Source organism: Leiobunum rupestre, chromosome 8 (genome assembly GCF_980474605.1).
Source record: "Leiobunum rupestre chromosome 8, qqLeiRupe1.1.hap1, whole genome shotgun sequence".
In the NCBI taxonomy this organism is placed as follows: Eukaryota; Metazoa; Arthropoda; class Arachnida; order Opiliones; family Sclerosomatidae; genus Leiobunum; species Leiobunum rupestre.
This window is the reverse complement of record NC_143391.1, coordinates 36,125,604-36,151,107: the sequence shown is the minus strand read 5'-3', so window position 1 is coordinate 36,151,107 and position 25,504 is coordinate 36,125,604. Positions and strand designations below refer to the sequence as shown.

Below are 25,504 nucleotides of genomic sequence, written 5' to 3'. Positions count from 1 at the left end.
GATACAATAGAACAGCTTTAAATTCCATAAGAGCTATGCTAAAGGATAGTCAACTGTCTCCTCGGTTTTGGGTCGAAATGCTATATACATTTAACTATTTAAAGAATCGTATGCCACAAAAGAAATTAGACAACAAAACACCTTTTGAAATGCGTTTTGGCTGGACCCCATCCGTAAAGCACCTAAAAAGAGTGGGTAGTCTTGCACATTACTTCGTACCGAAAGAAATTAGGAAGAATAAATTCTCTGATACATCTAAGAAAGGTGTCCTAGTGGGCTACGCCTTGAACACACGAGGTTATCGTATTTGGAACCCCGAAACAGACAAAATAGTGGAATGTGACAACGTAAAATTCAATGAAACAATGCACTATGAAAAAGCGTTGACGAGGGACGAACGAAACTATGTACACTTGCCTATCACGAATGAAGATAATGATCAAGCCATAGAACTACCAGTTCCTATTCCATTTCCGGAACAAGTATCAAAACAATCGGAGGAGGTAACAAAGATAACAGCTGACACAACAGTAAAACACCAACCAGATGCTGAAGATAAAAGAGAAATAGTACCTACTCAAACTGTTTGGATTCGCAAAGTCAGACAACGACAATCAGGAAAGACAGCTGGTACTTTTGACATTTATTACAAATACGGGGAGCATAAAGATTGTAGAAGTAGCCGTGAAGTAATTGAGTTCTGTTCTGAAAAAGGAATAGCAATTAACCCAGATTTAATAGAACAATCACTACACAGGGATCTGCGATTTAGCGTTAAAAGAACCTCCAACAGAAGAAAATGTTGACACTAACGTCATTGGTTTTTTTAACAACTTAAACTTCTGTTTTGCAAACGTTGATGACCCTAAAACTTTTGAAGAAGCGCTGAAGGCTGAAGATGTTTCTGATTGGGATTTAGCGATGGACAACGAAATAACCACGCTCAGAGAAAGGAACGTTTTCAAACAAGTGAAAAGACCAAATAATCACAAAGTACTCGGTAGTCGGTGGGTATACGTACGTAAACGTAATGCTAAAGGAACTATTTTACGACATAGAGCACGAATTGTAGCTCAAGGAACCGATTATCAAGAGAGTTATGCACCCGTAGTGGATTTCACATCCATCCGTTTATTTTTATTGTTCCTTGTGGTCCTATTACGTTGGTCACACAAACATGTGGATATTACATGTGCTTATCTTTACGGAGACTTAGAAGAAACAACATATATGGAGATTCCAAAGGGTTACAAGATCAACAACCAATATGTGTGGCAATTACATAAAAGCCTTTATGGCTTGCATCAAGCAGGTCGATGTTGGTATGATAAGTTGGACGAGGAACTAAAAACTCTAGGTTTTTCAAATCTCATGTCTTGTCAATGTGTGTACCGTTACAGTTGGGAGTGCATATTACTCGTGTACGTTGATGATATAATTATCCTAACGAAAAACGAATCCATCATGTCTGAAATAATGCAACTTTTGTCATCTAAATTCGAGTTACAAGATTTAGGGGAGATAAAGACTTTTCTAGGAATTGACATTCAAACCAATCAAGATGGGATAATGATGTCACAAACAAGATATATTGAAAACTTGAAGAACCATCAATTTAAAGATATTCCTTTTCGACGGTGTTATGAACCCATGAGATATCGAAGCATAATTGATACTCCTGTGAAGGCAGAAGAACATCCACTGCAAGTCCCTTATCGAAATTTAATAGGATGCCTTTTGTATATTGCCCGCCATACTCGTCCAGATATTTTATACGCTGTAAATACTTTAGCCCAGTATTGTACAAAGTATGATATGAATATTTGGGAGAAGTTGATACACCTCTGGAATTATGTGGTTACGACGAAAGAGAAATGCCTAAAGCTGGAACGTACGAGCAATCTGGAAATTAACGTTTACAGTGACGCATCGTTTGCATCTGATCCCGAAACAAGAAAATCCACCTCTGGTTGTATAATAATGTGCGGTACAAACCCAATCACATGGCGATCAGCTAAACAGACCCTGACAGCATTATCAACCATGGAATCAGAACTAATTGCAGCTACTGAAGCAACAAAAGCCATTATAGTACTGCAACGCATCTTAGAAGAGTGTAAACCAATAATTCCACATGTTCCAGGACGTATTATACTGAAGATGGACAATCAAGCCGCCATTCTATGCATTAAAAACCATATCGATAATGCAAGAACTAGATACTTAGATTTACGTGTAAAATTCCTTCGTGAAAAGTGTAAGGAAGGACTGTTCACAATATGTTTTGAACGTTCCAAATATAATTTAGCTGATATTTTCACCAAAGCTTTACCAACTGTAGTTTTGTGTAGATTAACAAAGTATTTGGACTATAATGTTTCCGGAATGTAATATTTTGCTTGTCTATGTGAAGTAGGGGAGTATGTTAAATATTATCATATGGTACTTCACATAGTTGGCCGTGTTAAATATTATCATATGGTCCTTCACATAGTTGGCCGTTTCGTTGTTTTTGTTTCTGGCAGTCAGATGAAAGCGTCGTCTGCTTTCTTTATGTATTTTGGTTTTGTATGGATGAGAATGAATAAATGATTAGATCTTGTTGAGCATATTCCAAGCGTGGTTTATTGTTTTAGTTCTCTCTCCCTTTTTGATCATGACATAGTTTAGGTTAAAGTACATAGATAACAACATTAAGGGCAACAGAATTATTATAGCAACATTAAGTATAAATGGTTTTTTAATAATTTAGAATGCAATTTAACTTTAAATCAATCGCCTTCACTGACTGGTGATTTAGATAAATCGCCTTCACTTGTGATGAACTGGTTTTTCCCGCTAATAAACGATAAAGGGGTGCAAAGTGTAATCTAGCTGTTGACAGGATTGGCGGGAAAACAGATGAAGCTCCCCAGGGAGAAGAAAGAACGACCTGTTGGAAGTAAGATCGAGAGTTCAAGACCTGACGTTGAACATGGGAGTCTGATGTCTGACATTTGAGGATTGGTGAAGATTGTCGGTCTGTAAAGGGATTCCGCGATGGTAGTCAGTTGAGGATAGCGGAAGATCGTTGGTCAATCAGGGGAGTAATGTTCAGAATCTGGGGAGAGTACACCATCCGAACTGGGAAGTCTCGATCCATGACTAAGAGAGTTTGCCATTGGTCCGATGGCCGTAGCCTCGGAACCCCCCCCCCCCCCCCAAGAACGAAGGTCATTACGGGCAAAGTGAAGAGATTTAAATATACCATTGTACCATAATCATAATATATGTACTTGTTTCGATTCCCTTTAGTCTTTATTCCATGACTAATAAATATTTCAATATCTAACTTCGGATAAGGGCTTAAATTATACGAAAGTGTAGCATTTACACATAAAGATAACGTTGGTTTTCACAAAACCCGTTACACACTGACTGGCGATTTAGGAATTTGGATTGAGGAAGCCTAGTTAACGCAAGATAATTTTTATAATATTAATGTTGAAGTACGACAAGAGTCCCAAGAGGGAAGTCCTCAAATATCATCATATATTTCTACGAGCCCACAAAATGCCAAATTAAGAGGTATTGAATTATGGCCCAGGAGAATGGGCCATGTGAACGAAGCAGACTTAAAATATATGGCCACTCATGAAATGCTAAATGGATTAAGTCCATTTGATGCCAAGAGTGTAGCCATGTCAAGCACCCTTTGAGGTAGTCCGGGGTGGGCTGGCAGCCCTGTTACATCAAATCTACCGTCGGCTGCTTTGCCGAGGTAGATCATTCATTCCGGGTCGTGAAGTCGTCCTGAATAGCAGCTCTTGTCGCGTCTCGCCCAACATGTCTACTAGTTCGTGCCCAGCACTAAGGGATGCCATGTTTATCATACCAGCTGTGAGTTAATTCCTTATTATTACCTATACATTCTAGTCTAGGCTTACGGTGAAACTTGGACTTGGTTCTTTTAGCATTGTGTAGTCACATCTTAAACCTCCTGGGCCACGTTACCCTGACCTTATATTGAATGTGGCTACAAGAGCACTAGACAACCGTATAAGAAAACTGATGGAATAAGAAGTGCTGAACTATTTGATTTGGTACATTCGGATGTTTGGGGGCCATCACCAGTTACTACTCCAGGGGGAGCCAGGTATTTGTCATCAATAAAGGTGATGACCTTTATTGATGACAAAAGTCGATCGACAACTGTATTTCCCATGGGCAAGAAAAGTGAGACCATAGATCGCTTCATGAGGTACAAAGCATCTGTAGAGAGACAAACAGGCAGAAAAATTAAATCTGTACACACAGACAACAGTTTTGAGTATTGTTCTCAGATTTTTGAAAACATTGTAAAAAAGAAGGCATTGAGCATGAGAAAACAAATGTTTATTCTCCCCCCATGAATGGGGTTGTTGCTGAGATAACTAATCGTACACTGTTGAAAATTGTCCGAACACTGATGGAAGAAGCAAAATTACCTATCAATCTATGGGGTGAATTGATTCAAACGGCAGTGTTAGAAAGTAAACGATTACCAACAGACTTGCTTTGCAATATAAAACTGGTTAATTTAATTAGTACTATAAACAATATATTTACACATCCAACATTTAGAATTTGGCATAACGTCCTCTAGCCTAACCTATCATCTCAACATACTAAGGAGGAACAACAAGGCTGCCAACAGGCTCAAATAATATTTTAGACATAAGTTATCCCTAGAGGTCGTTCTAATATTATACGGGGGTCAAGGTCAGCTAATTACAACACTCCCCTGTAGTTTAATAATTTGGTTGGTACAAAACTTGTTAAATTAATCTAATGCTTAAGCAGAAATCTATAACCATTTTCTGTGGTAAGAGTTTGGTGAATATATCGGCCAAGTTATTCTTGGTGGGGACGAACTCTAAATTAAATAAACCTTTCTCGAAATGATCCCTCACAAAATGGTGTTTTATATCTATGTGTTTAGTTCGGTTATTTTCTATTCGACTCTCGGAAAAATAAATAGCTGATTGGTTATCGCACAACAATAATGATTTCTTAATAACACCTAAATTATTACACAAAGGATTGATTTCTATGAGAATACTATTTAACCAAATCAGTTCTCCTGCGGCTTCGGCTAGTGCCACGTATTCGGACTCCATACTGGCTAGAGCCACTGTATCCTGCTTGGTTGATCGCCAACTCACTGGATTCCCCTGGATGTAGACGAATAACCCACTGGTGGATTTTCTGTCATCTTCATCTGAGGCTTATGATGCGTCTGAATAGACCTCGAGTGCACAGTTATTAACGCGGCGATAGTTCAGTCCATATTCGCTGGTAGAGCAAATGTAGCTCAAAACGCGCAACGCATAATTATGGTGTTTTCTACCGGGGTTGGACGAGAAACATGCTAATTTTCCCACGATGAACGCGATATCAGGTCACGTCCGCTGTGAAAGGTATGATAAAATTCCAACAATTCTTCTATACGATGTTTCCAAGTAGTCACTCTCTGGGCAATCTCTCTTAGTTAATGATACACCCGTGGGTAAAGGCATTGTCAATGTGGGGTCTTTAGTGATGTTATATTCTTTTGCGATCTTTGTTATATACCCGCTTTGATGTATTTTCATCCGCCCTTTGGTGTGTTAAAACTCAATTCCGAGAAAATATTTAAGTTCTCCTAGGTCAGTTATGTCGAAACGTGCTTTCAGCATCTTTACAATGTCTTGCATGGTCTGTTCATCTCTTGCTAGGACAATGATGTCATCAACGTAAACAATAAGGATTCCGTTAGTACCCATCTTATATATACAGTTACAGCAACACAGTCTTTTGAAATCCATTTTCAACAGGGTCGCGTCCAGCTCATTGTACCACTGTCGACCACTTTGCTTGAGGCCATAAATGGCTTTCTGGAGATGCCAGACGAAGCCTTCCTTCCCGGCCTCTAAGAAACCTTTGGGTTGTGAGATAAAGATGTCCTCTTCTAACGTGCCATATAAATATGCCCCTTTAACATCTAGGTGTCGGTTGAACCATCCCAGTGAAACGGCAAAAATGAGCAGAAACAATCTGACCAAAGTGAAGTTGACCACCGGTGCGTAGGTGTGTTAAAAATCAAGTCCAAATTTCTGGGTGAAGCCTTGAGCCACTAATCGAGCTTTAAACCTGGCCACCGCTCCATCAGCTGTGCGCTTTATATCGTATACCCATTTACTGCCCACAATTTTTCTATCTTGAGGCTTTGGTACTAACTTCCAAACTTCACGTTCTTTTATCGTATCATATTCAACCTGCATGGCATGCTTCCATTGATCAACTTCCTTGATCTGTACCGCTTCATCGTATGACAGTGGTATTTCCAAACAATGAGCCTCTATGTTACTCCCGTTCTGCCCTTTGGGCTTAAAATCGAATAGCTGCGGATCATAGATCTCATTACTACCTTCATAATACCGGACAACATCATTGGGAGAACGTAATGTTACTTTATCCTTCTTATAGTATACATCAATTCTGTTCCCAGTCTTTCGTTTCTTCTCCATCCGTGTCCAGGCTGTCATATCAACTGTGTGTGGTGTTCTTGGTATTTGAAACTTAACTTCTTCATCCCCCTCATCCTCCTCGGACTCATCGGTCGCTATCTGTCGTCCCTGATCTGGGTTTTTCGTTTCCCCAGGGTGTCCCTGGACCTCATCCTTGGGTTTGCTTTTAATGGCTTCTGCATGCGGTTGTTCCTGGATGCTTTCCTCTACCGGAGCAGCTTCCCCTAAAACGTTGAAATGATTTTGGTAATTCACATCCTTAGTTTCATTTAGTGACTTTATCCCAAGCTTTGTTTCTTCTAACCTGTTAAATATATTTATGAAATTTTAGTCTTTGCTATTTCGGTATTAATGCCCGGCAGACCTGCAATGCCTGGCAAACCGGTAATCAACTAACTAGGGCCGGCTGCTCTGATAACTCGTGTTAGGATATAGACTTTAATTTTTGTTCTCTCTGTTAACCATGTTCAATTCATTTAGTCTAACTTAATAAATTTAATTTAATATTGTCGATAAAGCTTTTTACTTTCATCACCTTACATATATAACAAAACCTTACATGTTTGGTCTCAATGACATGCCTCTCGCTCGGATACCAAATACGGTAGCCCTTGGTCTTATACGCGTAACCAACCATAATCCCTAGCTTGGCCCTCCTGGCAAATTTATTTCGGTATGGTTTTGGAACAACCGTGAATGCTAGACATCCATAACACTTCAAGTGACGAATCGAGGGTTTCCTATTCGACCATCATTCTTCTGGGACAATGCCTTTGAGCTTTGTATGTGGAAGTCTATTGACTAAATAAGCTTGACAATATAATGCCTCATCCCTCAAGGGTTGTGGGAGTTGAGCATCTTCTAATAGGGTTCGCACTCCTTCGATTAAAGTTCGGTTTAGGCGTTCGGCAATGCCATTCATCTCCGGCTAATATAAATTTGTCCTCTCGACTTGGATTCCTTCTTCCTCACAGTAACGTTCAAAGATATGTGCGCAATACTCCAAACCGTTATCGGTTCTAAGCCTGTCCAGTTTGTTTTTCAGCCCATGCCCGATAAATCTTGAATTTATCAAATGCTTCGTTCTTTCTGCACATCGTATATACTGTAACCTTCCGGGAATAGTCGTCCATGAAGCTTATGAAATATCTTGCTCCCCCTTGGGAATCAACGGGTGCTGGCCCCCAAACATCGCTATGTACAAGCTCCAATTGTAGAGTAGTTGTGATCGCTGGAATTGGATTTGATGATGATCGTGTTGCTTTTGAGAATCTGCAAGGATGACATATTTGCATGGTCTGACTGATCTTCGGGATACCTTCAACCATATAATTTCGTTCTATATCCTGCAATCTCTGTATACTCGGATGACCAAGCCGACGATGCCAAAGCTCTGTGTCCTCCGTAATGCTAATAAGGCTGGTCTTGTCTACCCATGTTTTTTGAAGTGGTGGGATATCATCCAGATCGGTTACCACATGACCATCTAGAATGTAGAGGTTGTTCGCCTGTAAAGATGCCGTCATATATAACTTCTTCGTTTTATCGTAAACCTTGATACAGCGGGACCCAATTACGGCTGAAAAACCAGATTGATCAACCCTTCTTGCAGAGAGTAAATTTCTGAAATACTTTGGGACGTATATAACATCTCGCAAATAAACTAGGTTACTAGTCCCATTGCATCGTACCATCAAGGCAATGTCACCTGTACCCATCGCCTTGGCACTCCCCTGTGCAATGTCTATCGGGGCTTCCATATCCCTGTAATTATAAAACCATTCTTTTCTGTTGCAAAAATGATGTGTCGCCGCCGAATCATATGCAAAACCGTCCTTGTCGGTCGTCGCCACCATACATGTTGCGGACGCAAAAAATGACTGTGCGACTCGGCCTCTATTCCTATAAGTTTGACCTCGATGGCTCTGTTGGGAATGAAATCTGTTAGCTTGATATCGTTGGGCCATGCGACAATCTCGCGAAGTATGGCCCTTTTTATTGCATATAGTACATAGAGGTCCCTCATTATTAGCATAACAATCTCGTGCAATGTGCCCCACTTTATGACAATGATAGCACTCGGGTCCCCGTTGCTGTGAAGCACCCCGTCTAGAATTCCGTCGACTAGAACGTAGGTGAGAAGAAAAACTTGACTGTACCGCTGGCTCCCCCGCGTCTTCCAATTCGATCTGCCTTTGCCGCTCATATTCTGACACCAATAATGCTTAAACATTCTTTGTTAAAAATTCGCCATCTTCTAATGCGTAGGCCCGGACTACGGTGTTCTCATATTGGGGTGGCAATCGATGAATTAGTTGGTAAGCTATCTCATCATCACCACTTGAAGCACCCTGGCAATGTAAGCAGACATAGACTCTGGTGGGGAATAACACAGGCTAAGAAATTCCGATCTTACCGCCGCTATACGGGCCCTCGACTTCGGTTCCCAACCTCCTTAGCAGTCTTACAAGAACCAATTATCCCCCTATGAGGATTATCCACCGCAAGATAAATTTTAGACAACGCCCTCTGATTACGGTCGGAATAAGCCTTGGTCTGGGCTGGCGTAACCCTTTCACCTGTGGGTGCTGGATCAGTGCCATCAATAATTCCCCAAAGACTGAAGTCACATAAGACCATCCGCATGTCCGCCTTCAAAAACGTAAAGGTACTTGCGGAAGAATCAGTATGCCGGCCATCCGCCATTTTGAATTTTTTCTGACAATGTGGACGTCGGCTGCGAAGCCTTGCCGACCAGCGGGTAGAAATCGTTACTTCCCAAATTATCCTCTGCTACCATGTTAGAAAGTAAACGATTACCAACAGACTTGCTTTGCAATATAAAACTGGTTAATTTAATTATTACTATAAACAATATATTTACACATCCAACATTTAGAATTCGGCATAACGTCCTCTAGCCTACCCTATCATCTCAACATACTAAGGAGGAACAACAAGGCTGCCAACAGGCTCAAGGAATATTTTAGACATAAGTTATCACTAGAGGTCGCGCTGTATTATACGGGGGTCAAGGTCAGCTAATTACAACAGGCAGCTTATTTACGAAATCGATTACGAAAGGCACAATTAGACAAAGTACCATGTTAGAAAGTAAACGATTACCAACAGACTTGCTTTGCAATATAAAACTGGTTAATTAAATTATTACTATAAACAATATATTTACACATCCAACATTTAGAATTCGGCATAACGTCCTCTAGCCTAACCTATCATCTCAACTTACTAAGGAGGAACAACAAGGCTGCCAACAGGCTCAAGGAATATTTTAGACATAAGTTATCACTAGAGGTCGCGCTGTATTATACGGGGGTCAAGGTCAGCTAATTACAACAGGCAGCTTATTTACGAAATCGATTACGAAAGGCACAATTAGACATAGTACCACTTGAATATTGGATGCGTCATAACCCAAGTGTCAATCACCTCAAACGCATTGGTATTCTAGCATTTGTTCATATTCCGGCTCAACGCAGGAGAAACAAATTTTAGAATCGTGCCAAATTGGGGGTCCATTTATATTCGAGGCTATAGGGTACGGTATCCGGAGGAAGGAAAAGTGATAGAAACCAAGCATGTAACCTTTGATGAAGATAAGCTTGGCGTAAATAAATATAAAGTTCCTGCAGGTAACATTGAAGTGCTGCAATGGAACGATGATGAAGAATTAGTAGATGATCTACAGGTTATTGAAGAAATACCGGGAACCTCCAAGGAAAATGAAGAAACAATACAAGTTTAATTGTTTAATTTTATTGTTTAATTTTTTTTTAATTTTTTTTGTTTTGTTTATTTACAAATGTTTACTCCTATCTAAAAAAGAGGGCTATAAGTCGCAAGATGACTTGGCCCTCGAATTTGAACAAAAATGTCTAAAGATAATTAAATAATTTGAATTGAATTGAATGTACTGGGCGAAGAAAACCCACGGAGGATAATAAGAGAGAGGAGGAAAGAAACGCCAAAGAAAACTGGCGAAACATGGGGAAAAGCCCTTTGAAGCGAAGGCCACGAAAGTCATACTTAGATACGTTACTGGAAATGAGAAGAACTGAGTTTTCAAAAATTCATGACATTCTAATTATTGATTTTTTAAAAAACGCTAATATAAAATCCCTTCAAGCCGTAAAAATCGACAAAATTCGCTATTCAATAAGCAACACGCTTTTGACGCGATTGCTCAATCTTTGTGTTTCGTCTTGCGACTACGACTTAATGAAAAACTAATTGACCAAAGTGAACTCGTAATGTTTGAATTTGTAAAAAGTATAATGGCAAAAGGTGTCACTGCCGACCTGTACCGAGAGAGGGCCAAAATTTTGATATCCATCTGCGAAGATGAAGAAGCGTGTAACCGCCGTATTAGTCCTAAGCCTACATAACCACTGGTAGAGGGGCCTAGGCTCCCTTGCACCAGGTAACACTCTGACTTACCTAACGCGTTTGTTTTTTTTTCTCTTTCTTATTACTAAAAAATACTAACGTCTAATTGAGCGTCCGCAGACAACGGAGAGAGCCGTACTCCTGGCAGACCTGTTCTTCAACTGTTCAAAGGCCTCGAAGCAGACAGCTTTTCGTTTTAGTTTTTTACAATCCGGTATAAGAGAGTGCGCCGGGGGTGGAAGGAGGAGAGAGGTGGAGGTTCTCGTAGAGAGGGGTTAGATTTGCTGAGCTCCTCGATTAGAAAACTGACGTTGGATTGGCTTCCAGGAATATGGCTCTGTCTGTACTGGTAAATATATGTGGTAATGCGAAATGATCTCCGCCTCTTAAGGGGTAAATGGATATTCTCTTTGAAACCAAATAAAATATTGTTGAGACTGAATTCCCTTACGGGCCTGTTGTGTTTCTTTTCTATAATCTTATGTTCGTCTGGCCTAACGTTTCCCGTTAGGGAAAAAATCGGTTACAAGCGTATCCTTTCAATGTGAAGAAAATTCGATGCGACTTTGTCACCTCAGATTTAATTAAAAGAACTGAAATTATTACAACTTGCAACTACATAAGAGACACTTGCAGTAACACATCTTGCGAACAAAAAGAATTTCAAACTTACAGTCCTGTAACAACTCTGAATTGCCCAAAAGCCTCGATACATATTAGCTTTAACATAAATAGTGACGCTCACGGTCTATTTAAATTGGCCGCCATCCAAATTGATGACGTCATATTTGACGCGGTTTTTGTTATCGTGTAGCATGCGTAGATGATGGCAGTTTTTGACTAGCTTACGTTTGATGCAGTTGGGTCATTGCACTCCCTCTCCCTCGAGTATGGTTGTAATTAGTTAATAATTAATATTTATTAATTTATTCATTATGTTAAATTATAGTTTTAAATAAACACATTATGTTTTATCCTCCGTATTTATTAAACCCTGCTTCACAATGAGATATCTCTGTTGGTATTTGAGACAAATACCAACTAAAAACCTACTTAAAAACAACTTAACACCAACTTAAAACCAACTAAAAACTTACTTAAAATGTTACTTAATAAAGACCACTTAAAGCCAACTTTAAACTTACTTAAAATGTTACTTAATAAAGACCACTTAAAACCAACTTAAAAAAAAATATGTAATTTTCTGACCACTAAAAACCAACTAAATACCAACTTAAAACCAACTTATTACCAACTTAACTAGTTTACTGAAATATGCTGACCACTTAAAACCAACTTAATATCAACTTAAATGTGAATACCAACTAAAAACCAACTTATTTTTTGGTAAGGGACACATAAATATTATTGATATCAGATGTGGGTGCTGACATTCTCACCTATCCAGGCTGGTAATAATAATTTTTGAATTCAATTTTTAAATTTCCCGCCTTTTCGAGACGGTGCAAAAATACTTTTGGTGGTGCACAACGGTGCATGTGGGGTGCAAAAGTTAATTTTCAAATTGGGAATATGGCGGGGCTAACTTCATGGACCCCTCTCAAGAAATTACAAGTATTACACCACAACACCAATAAATTTGTCAGCCACAGAAGCCTGCAACGAGTTAGGCTGGATGACCCTTTCCCAAAGAGCAAAATACCATACTCTAATTATTGTCCCTAAAATATACCACCAAAATTACCAAAAGTATATTTCAGGTATCTGCAAAACAATGCATGTTCAAAACTCTGTCTATAATCCAAGAGCCGGAGAGACTTACCTTAATGTCCAAAACAAGATTAACAAATACAGTAATAAAAGTTTCAGAGTGAATTTAATGAGCCTCAGGAATTCATGGTTTTGTAAAAATAGGTTAAAAAAACATTTTTTGGAAATGAATATATAATTTAATTTAATTTTAAGTAACGGACTCTCGCATAAAACCGTGTATACTGATGAGAATATCCAAGTTAAAGCTCTTATTAATATTATTATTATTATTATTATTACCTACTCCAATAAAGGTAATTATTATGCTCAGTTTAAGAAGGGAAATATTTGAATGCAAAAATAAATTTTAATGCTAAGGCAACATGAGCAGATCAGGCCCGTACACAGCCGCCAAAACTCGGGGACGCTCAAATTCTTTTTGGGGGTGCCAATACCTAGAGTAATTTTTATCTCCCCACCTATGAAATTAGTAAATATACTAATCCGTTTGTAGCCCTAAAATATCCGTCGAAACATCTTTGATCAGCTGGTTCTACAATTGAAAAGTTTTTCTGGTGCAGTGAGACGCGCGAAAGCAATTTTCATGAACTTTAGTAAAATGGTTTCAAATATTTACTGATACTAGCTCTCTAGTAAAAGTAATTTTCCTTTTTGATTAATATACAAATATTTTAGATCATATCTTTCGGTAATTGAGCAATTGATTTTTTTTGGGTCAGTCAGATTGGGGATGCTCAAGTACTCAATTGGGGGCGCTGAGCATCCCCTGGCGCCCCCCCCCGCCCCCGTATACGGGCCTGGAGCAGATTCAAAAATTTTCAAATATCTATTGTATTACATCTTTCCTTTTCAACTTACGACGTTAGTACATGTTTGCAGTTATATCATTTTTTTAAATTATTTCCAGTTTTACACCAAACACCAGATATACCAATATATACTGCTGCTCATGCTATAAGCTGGGCTTTACAATGTGCTAGTGCAGTAGCTTATTTACATAATATGAAGCCCAAAGCACTTATTCACAGAGACTTGAAACCTCCCAAGTGAGTCATATTTTAATATTTTCAATTATTTGGAATATAACAAAAAAAACTCCATGATTAAATATTTTTGGTTTAAACCGCGTTTTTTTAAACACTGGTTTACATTACTTTTAAGCAATTTTTTCTCTTGTGTTGATACTTTTTTACTGTACATACTGAGTTAAGAAAAAGGAAAATACCAAAATTATGTGCCTAGTTTAAAAATGAACTTTTTTATTTTCTGTGACTATGCTTAAAGGGCTTACACTTCTTTAACTCTCTTTAACATCTTTGTTAAAGACTTAAAACAAAACACAAGTTTAGATGATTTGAAATTGAATTAATTTTAAAAATATTCTCATAAATCACACACTTTCAATGTAGGAATTAATTAGATATGGTAGAAAATACTTTAATGATTCCAGCTCAAGAAGAATGCCAAATTATTAAATAGTAAATAATCTGAATATATATTAAACTAAATGAGCAAATAATTCCATAAAAATTCATAAATAAAAAAAGGCAATTTAAATAGAAAATATTGATCATTAATTTACAAAGTAATAAAATAAATGCCATCTCTGTTTTCGGTAGCATTTCATAATTGTGTTTGTCAAAAAAGTTAATTTACACTGCCTGAAATTAATGAAATAACTCCTTAACATTGACAAAATTAATTTAAACCAAATCACTATTTCAAAACCTAAATGATCTCGACTAAAATAAGTTGATTTCTTATATATTTTTTTAACATTCTAATTTACACTATTCTGTAACATTTTAGTTTACTGTTGATCATGGGTGGAACTGTGCTTAAAATCTGTGATTTTGGAACCGCCTGTGATTTGCAAACAGTTATGACCAATAGCAAAGGAAGTGCAGCATGGATGGCCCCTGAAGTTTTTGAAAGTAAGTTTTAAAAAAGGTATAGTTGAGAAAGATTAATTTTTATATCTGTCTCATCACATTCAGTTCATGGAACATAAGCAGTTTAACATTCATAGCATTAAAAGCGTTTTAAATCTTAATGTTTTGTTCATTAAAATAATAGTTTTTTAATTAGAACTTATATTTGATTCAATGTTTAATTCCAATAAAATAATTTTCAAAATTTAAGTTACGTTTAAATTAAAGTTATGAAAATTTAATACTTGTGAAAAATTTTACGTTGTATAGTTCTATATACCTCTTAATCTACATTTAGGGCATAGTAAATTGATATACTTTCAGCATGTTAAGTCTTGGAGTAGAGATAAATTTTCACCCTGCTAAAATGATTTGTGAAAAAATACTGCGTAAAACCCTATGCTATGTTATGAAATTCCTGGAGGAATCTGGAGCTTAATATGAAAAACAATCAGATAGTATCGCATAATGGTAGGACCTCTGAAACAAGGCATGTGATACATGGTATTCCTCAGGGTAGTGTATTAGGCCCAACCCTCTTTAATATTTACACACCAGATATCCACAATGCACTGACCCAAATGTCTAACGAGTATGCTGACAATAATGCCATAGATACTGTGCACCCGAATTTGGAGTTACTTATTGAAAAAGCAGAAGAAGATATTTTCGCACTCAAAATAAACTATCATCGAAAGGATTATGCATTAATATGAAAAAACCAAATTCATTCTTTTCTCTCCAAATCGAGCTATGTGTGAAACAGCAGCAAATACAAAACACATCCGTAATGGTACAATAGAAAGAACTATGAATTATAAATATTTGGGTCTATGGATTGAACAAAACTTAACTTGGAATAAACATATCGATTGTACCATTAAAAAAATTTAGAAGTAGAATGTGGCTCCTTAAACCACTACAGTGTTATCTAAATAATGAAATCTTAAGAATATTCTATAATGCCCTAATAAAACCGATTATCGAATGCCCTATAATCTTCTATGCAATCTCTAATAAAAATGATATAGATAAAATTGATGCCCAAATTAATACTGCTATTAACTAATTGCAAAACAATAAAAGTATTCCTCGCTTACTGAAGCTAAAAAAAAGCTAATATTTATAATTTTAACCACCTTATGTTTTGGACTGGTTTGAAGATCACAATACCACAAAAATAACTATAGATGTGATTACAAACTTTTATGTCAATAATGTGTACTCGAAATATAAGTCTAAAAGTATCAAAGATAGGGGTATAAAATTATGGAATAACTTAAATAATAAAATAAAAAATAGCACTACAATAGCAGAATTTAAAAGATATTTAAGATAAATTTATTTGAATCTCTAAAGTCTATATTTTGGAATTGACTATTCCTACTGTGTATCATAGATGTACTTTTAATTAATTTAAATAGGGACTCTTATGCAAATAAGTTTTTAACTTATAAGATGATCCCAATAAAAAGCTTTTTATTATTATTATTATTATTATTATGCTCAAGCTAAATATTTTTTATTACCTGCTTACTTACACTGAGGTGCTATTGAGCAAAACAGCTGCTACTTTTGTTAAAATTTGTCTGATATTATTTATAAATTTTTGCAGGTCGAAATTATAGTGAAAAATGCGATGTATTTAGTTGGGGAGTAATCCTGTGGCAGATTCTCACGAGAAGAAAACCTTTTAATGAAATTGGTGGACCAGCATTTAGAATTATGTGGGCAGTTCATAGTGGTATGTTTTTATATTGTTTTAGTGGTATGTATATTTTGGTGTGAATAATGTATTTGTTGCAAAAATCATAAGACTTTTTGCACCCTTATAAACACCAAAGAAAAAATGATTTGCAGAAATAAAAAGCAAAAAACCTTCAAACAGGCAATTTTGCCTTAAACAGAATGTCAAAAAATCTGAACTGTGACCCATAAAGGTCAGCACTCGAGTTATGTTTCTTTTGTCATAAAACATTTTTATAGCGAGCAGTCAATTTAATATAATAGTAGATGATTCTAATAGTTGTACAGAAATACATAACTACATTTCAATTGATTACTTTTTATACAGTTGTGGCAGAACAATAGCCAATTGGTTTTCTCATTTGGTTTCAGAAAAAGTCCTAATTATTCCCAGCTCAATAGCTTGCTATCCTTGTTATGGATGTATGAATTAATGATTTTGTAACTAACTTTATAATTTGTCCAAAAAATTCAGTGAGCTTACAATTGTCAGTTTTTGTCAGTGTGCATGCTCTAGATTGGCATTTATACAGAGAATATTTTTTAAAATTTCCATAAGTTATAAGTAAATGATTAAAAAAACATTTGACTTAAATCATATGTACAACCTTGCTAATTCAGCTATTAGAAAAGATAATTCTGTTTGGATTATCCTTCAATTTTTTAGTAAGTAAAATTGTAGAACCTAAATAAAAAATTGTCTTGTGTTGTGTGCAAATCAATTATTCTTTATCAAGTCCGTCCATAATTATAAATCATTCAAAATGTTCTTCTGTCATTGGGAGCTAGCGGGGCTGACTTAGCCTGTGGTGTAAAACCAGTGTGCCATCTCTTAATGCCTTTGTTAATTAAAATATTAACATCCACACTATAAAATCAGCACACAACATGAGCTACAACTTGTTCTTAACACCACAACCAAAATGTTTTGATCCACCATAAATGTACAACTTTGTAGTAATTTTGTTAAAATTTTTAAATGGAATAGAAAAAATTAAACATAAATGACAGCTATTTTGGATCAAAGATTTTAATACAGTTGAGCGTTCTCGCTAAAAATAAAATCCCCGTACACATGGTTTTATTAAATATTTAGTATTCTGTAACGAACATAAATCCACGTGTAAAGAAAGAGGCAAGTTACTTACTGTTAAACTCAATCGGAACCTGGAGGGGTTCCCGCCTGTCTACTAAAGTCTGAAGGGGTTTTCCTAATTATGTCAAAAAAACCATACCACTCCCCAAGCTAGAGTGACCACTATATAACTATCACCACCCTAGCGGGGGGATTCCTTGTTGGTAATATTGTGGCGGAAAAAATAATCCTATTCTTATATTTGGTTTTCTATTAAGTTAAAAAAATTTCTTAACAGGTATAAGACCACCTCTTATCCAAGGTTGCCCAAAGCCCCTGGAGTCTTTAATGACCAGGTGAGGCTCTGAACTATATATCCATGAACTATTGGTATTTTAGCCTTGATTGTGGAGATGGGTTTAACTTATATGATTGTGTGGTATTTTTAAATTGTTTCAAAAGCAAAAGTCGCTCTAAATTTTATTTGTTTAATGCTGAAACAAAGCATGAAAAAATTTGTAAAATCACCCTTTGTGGGTAAATATCATCACCACTTAACAGGCTAAATTCATAAAATATTGAATTTTATTCTGATAAAATTAACTTCTTAAATGATTAAAAAAATATCTTGGTAATGAAGGCCAATAGCAACACGTAGACTAAGCTGTCTAACTATATTTATCAATAAGAAACTACTGTTATTTTGAAAGGTGCTGGGATAAAAACCCAGCTTTGAGACCATCTATGTCCGAGGTAGAAGAAAAACTGAAGGTCTTATCAAACTTTTTCCATGGAGCTGATAAACCTATTATCTTCCCAACTTCACATTTTTGTAAGTTAAATGTGAAGTCTTAATTTTCATTATTAAACTATTTTTTTCTTTTAGATGGGGGTGAAATCCACGATGACTTTACATCAGAAAATCAACACATGAACGTAACAGGTGCGAGCATCACAGAGTCCATGAACTCTCATTCGTCAACTTTCATGGCAACCAATATAATGGCTCCTATGGTACTTCCATCTTTACCTGTCTCGTCAGTTTCTGTAAGTTCCTTAGCAGTCAGTGTCAAGTGCTTAATGGTGTCCTTTTGTGAAAAAATATTTGCTATAAATAGATATTTTGCTTTTGTTTCATGTCATTGGATTAGTTACTAAGCCCAATTAACATGAAATTTTAATTCATACCTCTTCCTTTTAGTGAAATTAAATTAAATGAACTCTAATATAGGCTTACACAAACCTATTAATCTGAGGGAGCAAGGCGTGTTGGTGCCCCGAGAGGTGATGATAAAAAAAGGGTGTAATAAAGTTTAGTGAAGTGGAAAAAGGAAACTGGAGAATTACACTTGTTTTTATATTTCCAGGGTGCAATGCAAAGCCACCGTGTTCTAAAATATTAAGAGTGCATGCCCAAAAAGTTAAAGCTTTTATGTATATTTGTCTACATGTTTGAAACATCTATTGTACAATTTTTTTTTGTATTTTGGATTTGAGGCAGTAATTCTTAATTTAACAGGTACGACCTTCTCGGACAAGCGCTCCAGCATCGCTTTCATCAAGCAAAGAAAATATTCAAAAAACCGACCAAGATATAATTTTTTCCAATTTAGATGCTAATAAGAGAAGATCTGCAGACTTGTCTACAATTTTCGAACAGAAATCTGGGCCCAAAAAAGGTTTAATATTTTTATTTAATTTTTACAACAGTCAGAATTACCAAAAATTACCTACAGTAGAATATAGTAAAAAAAAAAAATTATCCAAGATTGCTAATTCTAGTAAGTGATTCAGGTCCAGCTTCATACTTGGATATTAGCTATTGCTAATATATTTTTCTCCTTTATTAGGACTTCTTTATACTAAAATATTTTTAGTTTAACCTGAATCTTTAACAATGTTTGTAATGGTATCTTAGCTCCCCCCAATCATATAGTTTCATGTTTTGGACCAGAAGCATGTAAATACTCTTTTTACCTAACACATATAAGTGTTGTGTCACTGAAAAATTTACTAGGTTGTTCACAAAAGCATTAAGTGACGAATTTTTCAATCAGATGTTTGAATAATATATTGGCCATGTTTCATGTGATACTTTAACAAAAATTTTAAAGCACAAAAGCATATCTGTAGAGAATTAATGGTCCTCAAAGTATATATTTTCATTAAAAACCTAAGATTTTGAATTTCAATAGTTAATAGTTTTTGTTTGTAAAGTTCTTAGAACAAAATCCACATATTTTATATATTTAAGTTTCTTACCAAGATTGTAAATTTTTGAAGCACTATCCACTATGCAGTTTTTAGCAACAGAAACAACTGTTACTTTCTTTTGCTTTGAAAATTTTAAGTTAGTTTAGTTGCAAAAAAGGCAATATTTATGTTTAAAGGAAGCAGTTTTTGGAACTGGTATTGAAATTTGTAACCCGATTTGAAATCACTCCTTAGATCAATCATGAAAATAGTGTAGCAGAAAATTTTTTTGTCACTTGGCATTTTAACAAAAGTATCCAATAATGCATTTTACAAGTGGTTATATCATTAACACACCACAGAAATAATAGTATCTGTAAGACTATGCATAAAAATTATAAAATGAGTAAAATTTTCAGTTTGCATTTAAAATTGAATACACTAACAAGGAGACTACCCGAGGTGTAACACACCGATTTTGATCAAACTCGGATGTTTGGTAGACCTTCATGTAACTTGAGAAACCCTGAAGGGAAATGTCTCCATAGGCAACCGTTTTGCCATGGCAACCAAAAATGTTTTTGAAAACACAAAATGGAAATTTCCCTACTGAATATAACATGGGAATCTAACCAATTTTAAGGCTACCCCCTGTAAAAATTTTAATCAAATTCGAACTTTTTCATTATTTTATATTTATATTTTCTATTTTTAGCATTTTCAAAAAAAAATTTTACAGGGGGGGGGGGTAAAATTGATCAGATTCCCATGTTATTTTCAATGGGAAAATTTCCATTTTGTGTTGTCAAAAACATTTTTGGTTACCATGGCAAAACGGTTGCCTATGGAGACATTTCCCTTCAGGGTTTTTCAAGTTACATGAAGGTCTACCAAACCCCCGAATTTAAGTACAACCAGACCATGTTTATGAAATTTCTTTTAGGTCAATTATTTATGTACAGAAAGCACTCATGTCATCCCTGTTAAAAACTTTTGTTTATCAAGGTTTATTAAAAAATGCATGTTTTATAAATATAATGCAATTACCAGGTGACTTTCAAAAACAAGACATAAATGTAAAAATTAGAAAAATACTTAGTATGTATACTTAAAAATTTTTCATTGTATAGGTCACCGAAGAGCAGGCTCATGTGGAACACCACTAAGCAATGAATTTACTCAAAACCAGACACCTAGTAAATCTACTGATGAACTTCATCAAGTTTCATCTAAACAACCAAACTTGTTTCAGGAGGCTAATAATAATCGGAAATCATCTTGGCCTTCTTCATCGTGTGAGTACCAAAATTTATCATACCCATTGCTGTACATTATAAAGCTATTTTTAACTACAAGGCTGAAGTTTTATTTTGTTAAAGGGAATATAACCTCAGGTATTTGGTGTGGAACACCAACGTTTGCAGCTCTGGCCGCTCTTGCCTTCGGCTTTAGAAATGTTAGGCGCCACTGTACAGGGATATTTGAAAAATTGAAGGGGTCTTCCATAAAGATTGCTTTGCAGGTTATATTCCCTTTAAATGGTAATCTTGTTTACTGAACAAAATGAGTTAAAGCAAGTGGCTTTACCTGGATGGTATGAAAGCTGTCATTATCTGCAGCTCCTCCAACCTAGTGTATTATGTATTAGATTTTCAAAGCTTAAAAAAGGGAATGCTGACTGCCGCATATTTGTAACGGGGTATGCTGCATTACTATTCAGATCCTAGTCTCTAATTGACTGACCAATGCTAAAGCACACTTTCATCGTAAATTAAGATTCATCCTTTCAATTGAACAAAAACAAGTTAAAATATTAAAATTTATACACCTACAATGTTTATCAACAGAGATTTTATTAAACTTATTCTTAAAGATTTAGGAGTAATTTTTTAGCTGGTTAAACTGAGAAATTGCTGGAGCTTTTCGTTGGGTGATAAAATTAAAATATTTCACACTGCAGCAACGATTGTGGGCGATACTTTATGGGTTTTTTTCGTGTGATGCTGAAAAGCATTCAAAGAGTTTTCTTTGAAGCCACCACTAGCTTTAATATATTAAAATAAAATGCGATGCTCCACCCATCAAAATAAGAAATGCATGTAGGTTGGTATATAAGTTCCTAAGAATGAAGGTTTACCATTCATGAATTAAAACTACGGCTTTAAACTTTTTCTGTCTGAAGAAATGCAAACAAAAAACACAGGTTTGAAGCAGCGTTTTTTCTTCAATTGCAATCTTTCCGTTATGTAAATTTTATTCTTGATTAAATTAATTTACTATTTTATAAGTTACAAAACTTATATTTGTGCCATTTTTCAATTCTTGCATAGAAAGACATTACATGAATAATATCAATGATTTGATTTAAAAAACCTGATTTAAATCAAATTGTCTATAGTCTTAAAGGCCTAGGTTTTCTTCTGCCTGTCCCCCTTTAAATTAGGCCAACATGTTCAGCGGTCGGCCTACCACCAGGGTATTTGTGCTCCACTAAGTTAATTTAAAGGGGGACAGGCAGAAAAAAACCTAGGGCTTTAAGCCCTTCTTGTTCCTAGTTTTTCCCAGGGTTGCCACTTCTTATTTAAAAAAAAAATCAAATCAATTTTTTTATTTCAATCTGATTTGATTTTATTGAATTTTTGATTTATATACAATTAATGGCTCTTTTCCTGTAATCTAATCTTGAATAAAATGAAATCTTAGTTAAATTTAATCACTGTTATATTATATCAAAACACTTGTGTATTTGGATAAAATTAAATATTTAGCAGTTAATTGGAATTCATTTGGGAGTAAAATTTCAATATTTAATGTATAGGGAAACTGTTTAATACAATATATTAATTTTTATCTTTTTAGCTGGATCAGGTGATGAAACTCCAGATCTATCTCAGCTGAATGCTCATTTACTATTAGAACCAAATTTGCAGGTTTGACTTTTATCATTTGCCATTTACCCAACTAATTAAGTTGTGAAAGATCTCTTGTTTCCAACCTGTGCATACCAAGATGCTCAAACCTTTGAGCCGCATAAAAGTCAGACACAAAAGACATGAGAGGAAGTTTCCTCCTCTGCAAGGCACGCCCTGCACATAGGAGTCTCACTGTTGCCAATCAGATGCAGTTGTCTATTAAGCATGGTAGTGACCTAAAAGTAGGCCAGTAAACACACTGATACTACACTTAGAGAGCAAGAGCGGCGCCTTTCTAAAGCTTGACCTGTCTTTAAGCCATAGCACCCTGCACATGACTGCAAACTTGGCCATTTTGTGTTGGAATAGCAGGTTCAGCACCCAAGAACCTACCCTCCACACTGGGACGGATTAAGGAGGGGGCACTAAAAAATTTACTGTATCTGCTAATCTACATGTAAATAATAATAGTCGTGGAGTAGCTTGAGGAGGAGATTAATGATATTTCACAGACATTTAACTACACACAATCTTTGATCGGGCAAACAACCTATAACTGAACCTTCGAGTGCCAAACAAATGCCCAACTTCTAATCCCTATTGCCCATATATAATATATTTGGAGATAGATGGTGGTATATGCTTATTCGCCAAATTCAAATACCATAATATGCTGTATGCGGATTATGGATCCCGCGCATTGACATAAAATCTCAATTAAAATTTAAATTTCTTAACACAACCATAAACATGGAGTAGAATAGACAAGTGCCTCCTAAAGTTACAGTTTTTATCAAAATGTAACTAAAATTATGGCAAGTATGTAGATTTTCAAGCTAAAAATCCCCCAAAAAAATTGGCAAAAAGCGCTTAAAATTTAAGTTAAGTTTTTACCCATTTAAGCTTAAATGGGAAAAAACATAACTGGCGGGCCCCAATAACCAAAGTTGGTTTCGGGATATATCTATGGTCTATAATTCCCTGTATTTTGACGCATTATTTTACATTTTTACCGAAACCATTGAGTTATACTGGTTTTGGGCTGAAACGAAAGTGCGAAAACTTAATTGGGAATTGTAGTGTTCATAAATAACGAAAATTTATTCTCGGAACATAATATAACATAACAAATAAACAAAAGTATTAAGTCTCCTTTGGTTTTTTAGGGGCGCGTATATTGGACCCACTTAATCCGGCCCTGCCTCCACACCCTCCTTGGCCCTTTCATTATCATAATGCACCCAATAGAGTTGAACCCTATTATGGGTACCCAGTTCTCAAAGGAGATCCAAACAGCGAAGAACGAGCTTATAGAATTGATATTAAACTGATTAAGAGACTTAAGGGCAGCCTGGCTGTCAGAGAAAATCTGTACAGTCTTGCCCCGATACTTCTTAAGACAGAAGTCTACACAAAAGAAGGTTATTGAATAAATTAGATTTTAGAGAGATGGAGTAGAAAGTGGCATACTGATTACGGAAAAATTTTTATACTTTTTTATTGTAATAGAAAATTTTATTTTAAATGACAGCCTTTGCACCCTGCACCTTCATGCCCTGAGTCCAAAGAGTTATTTGAACGACACCGGAAAAAAGCGCAAGAGCTATTACAAGTTAGAATGGAAATTTCTCAACTCAAACAAAGGAAGTAAGAAAGTAAATGTAGTTTAAATTGAATATTGAATTTAGTAAATAACTTAATGCCACTTAAAAATAATCATCTGTACTTTTATATGGTGAGAAGTTTAAAAGATTTCAATTTTAAATAAGAAAAAGATTTTATTACCAGCTTCTAAATTCTCTAGTCCTGGTTCATATATGGTTAATATGCACAGTGCTCGAAATGGACTTATTCACGAACCAGAGCGTGTTTCATTTCTAAGCTTACATTTATCCTGAAAATCGGGAGCAGTGCAATAAAAATAATCTTTTCAAACCCAGAATGATATGAAGAAAAACTTAAACGGAACGGCGTTCCGTCCATTTCGAGCACTGAATATGCACTTACCCTTAAGGTATAGGGTTAGAATGAGGCTAAAAAATTGGCAGGTATGAGAAATGTAATTTTCACAATTTCTGTTTACGCAGCCAATCAAATGGTAACAAATTTATCATTATTCTGTTCTCTCTAGGATATTACTCCTCGCACAGGTTTGAAAGACCAAGTGTTTTAACTTCTATTGATTATATTATGTTTAATAACAATTAAAATTAAATTAAATGTTTTTATAAGAGGGGCTTTAGGTTCAAAGAATTACCCTAGTTGAAAGGGCCCAATAGAGTCTAAGACCCTATCAGCATGCTCAAGAAATACTCAGATAGAGTCAAACATTCATACAACGATAAATCCCAACTGTATTTATATTATATCCACAATCGCCAAAAAATTTAAAATTTTTAGTTTTAACTTTCGGTTGTTTTTGACTTTTGTGGGTTTTCTGTGTTTATTGCTTCTAGGTGGGTTTGCCAGTTTTTGACTTTCTACCTACTTGCAATTTTCATCAGATTTTTATGAAATATTTGAGCAAATATTAAAGATGGGTTTTAATGGTTTGCTGTTAGAAAACACAATTTATTTAACCATATGGAGCAATAAATTTTCATTTCCAAGTATGTCTCAAATTGAATGCGTTTTCATTTATAGTAATTATCTTGAAAATGAATTGGGTTTAATTCAGCAAAGCAATCCTCTACTTGATATTATTGAAGAACATAAGCAGTTATTAAGTGAAGAGGTAAAGAAAACTATCCTTGTTTAATTGCTAAACACTTAATTTTTATATTCAAATTTACAGGAAAGTCTTCTGAAATTCCGTCATAAATTGAAGAAACAATTAGAATTAATAAAAGCACAACATCAGGAACCCACTAATATTAAAAATTCTGATGAGTGGGTTTTAATAAACCCCTGATGACAAATAACTTTCAGTTTGGATTAGGTCTTTAAAATTCAGGTTTTAATGTGTTATACAATATTACT

The 25,504-nt window shown here is 35.5% G+C and overlaps 1 protein-coding gene across 2 annotated transcripts in view; it reads left to right on the top strand.

The window, feature by feature from the left end:
* Positions 1-25,504, top strand: part of LOC149933304 (mitogen-activated protein kinase kinase kinase 7-like) — a 47,042-nt gene extending 21,538 nt beyond the window's left edge. For both annotated transcript variants that reach the window (XM_090156390.1, XM_090156389.1), the window contains exons 6-17: positions 13,576-13,714; positions 14,478-14,602; positions 16,215-16,343; positions 17,719-17,776; positions 18,131-18,252; positions 18,307-18,467; positions 18,940-19,099; positions 20,744-20,908; positions 22,473-22,543; positions 24,057-24,172; positions 25,169-25,259; positions 25,320-25,504. In XM_090156390.1, the coding sequence (XP_090012516.1) occupies positions 13,576-13,714; positions 14,478-14,602; positions 16,215-16,343; positions 17,719-17,776; positions 18,131-18,252; positions 18,307-18,467; positions 18,940-19,099; positions 20,744-20,908; positions 22,473-22,543; positions 24,057-24,172; positions 25,169-25,259; positions 25,320-25,436 (1,454 nt within the window). In that variant the 3' untranslated portion in view covers positions 25,437-25,504. The remainder of the gene's footprint in view (positions 1-13,575; positions 13,715-14,477; positions 14,603-16,214; positions 16,344-17,718; positions 17,777-18,130; positions 18,253-18,306; positions 18,468-18,939; positions 19,100-20,743; positions 20,909-22,472; positions 22,544-24,056; positions 24,173-25,168; positions 25,260-25,319) is intronic.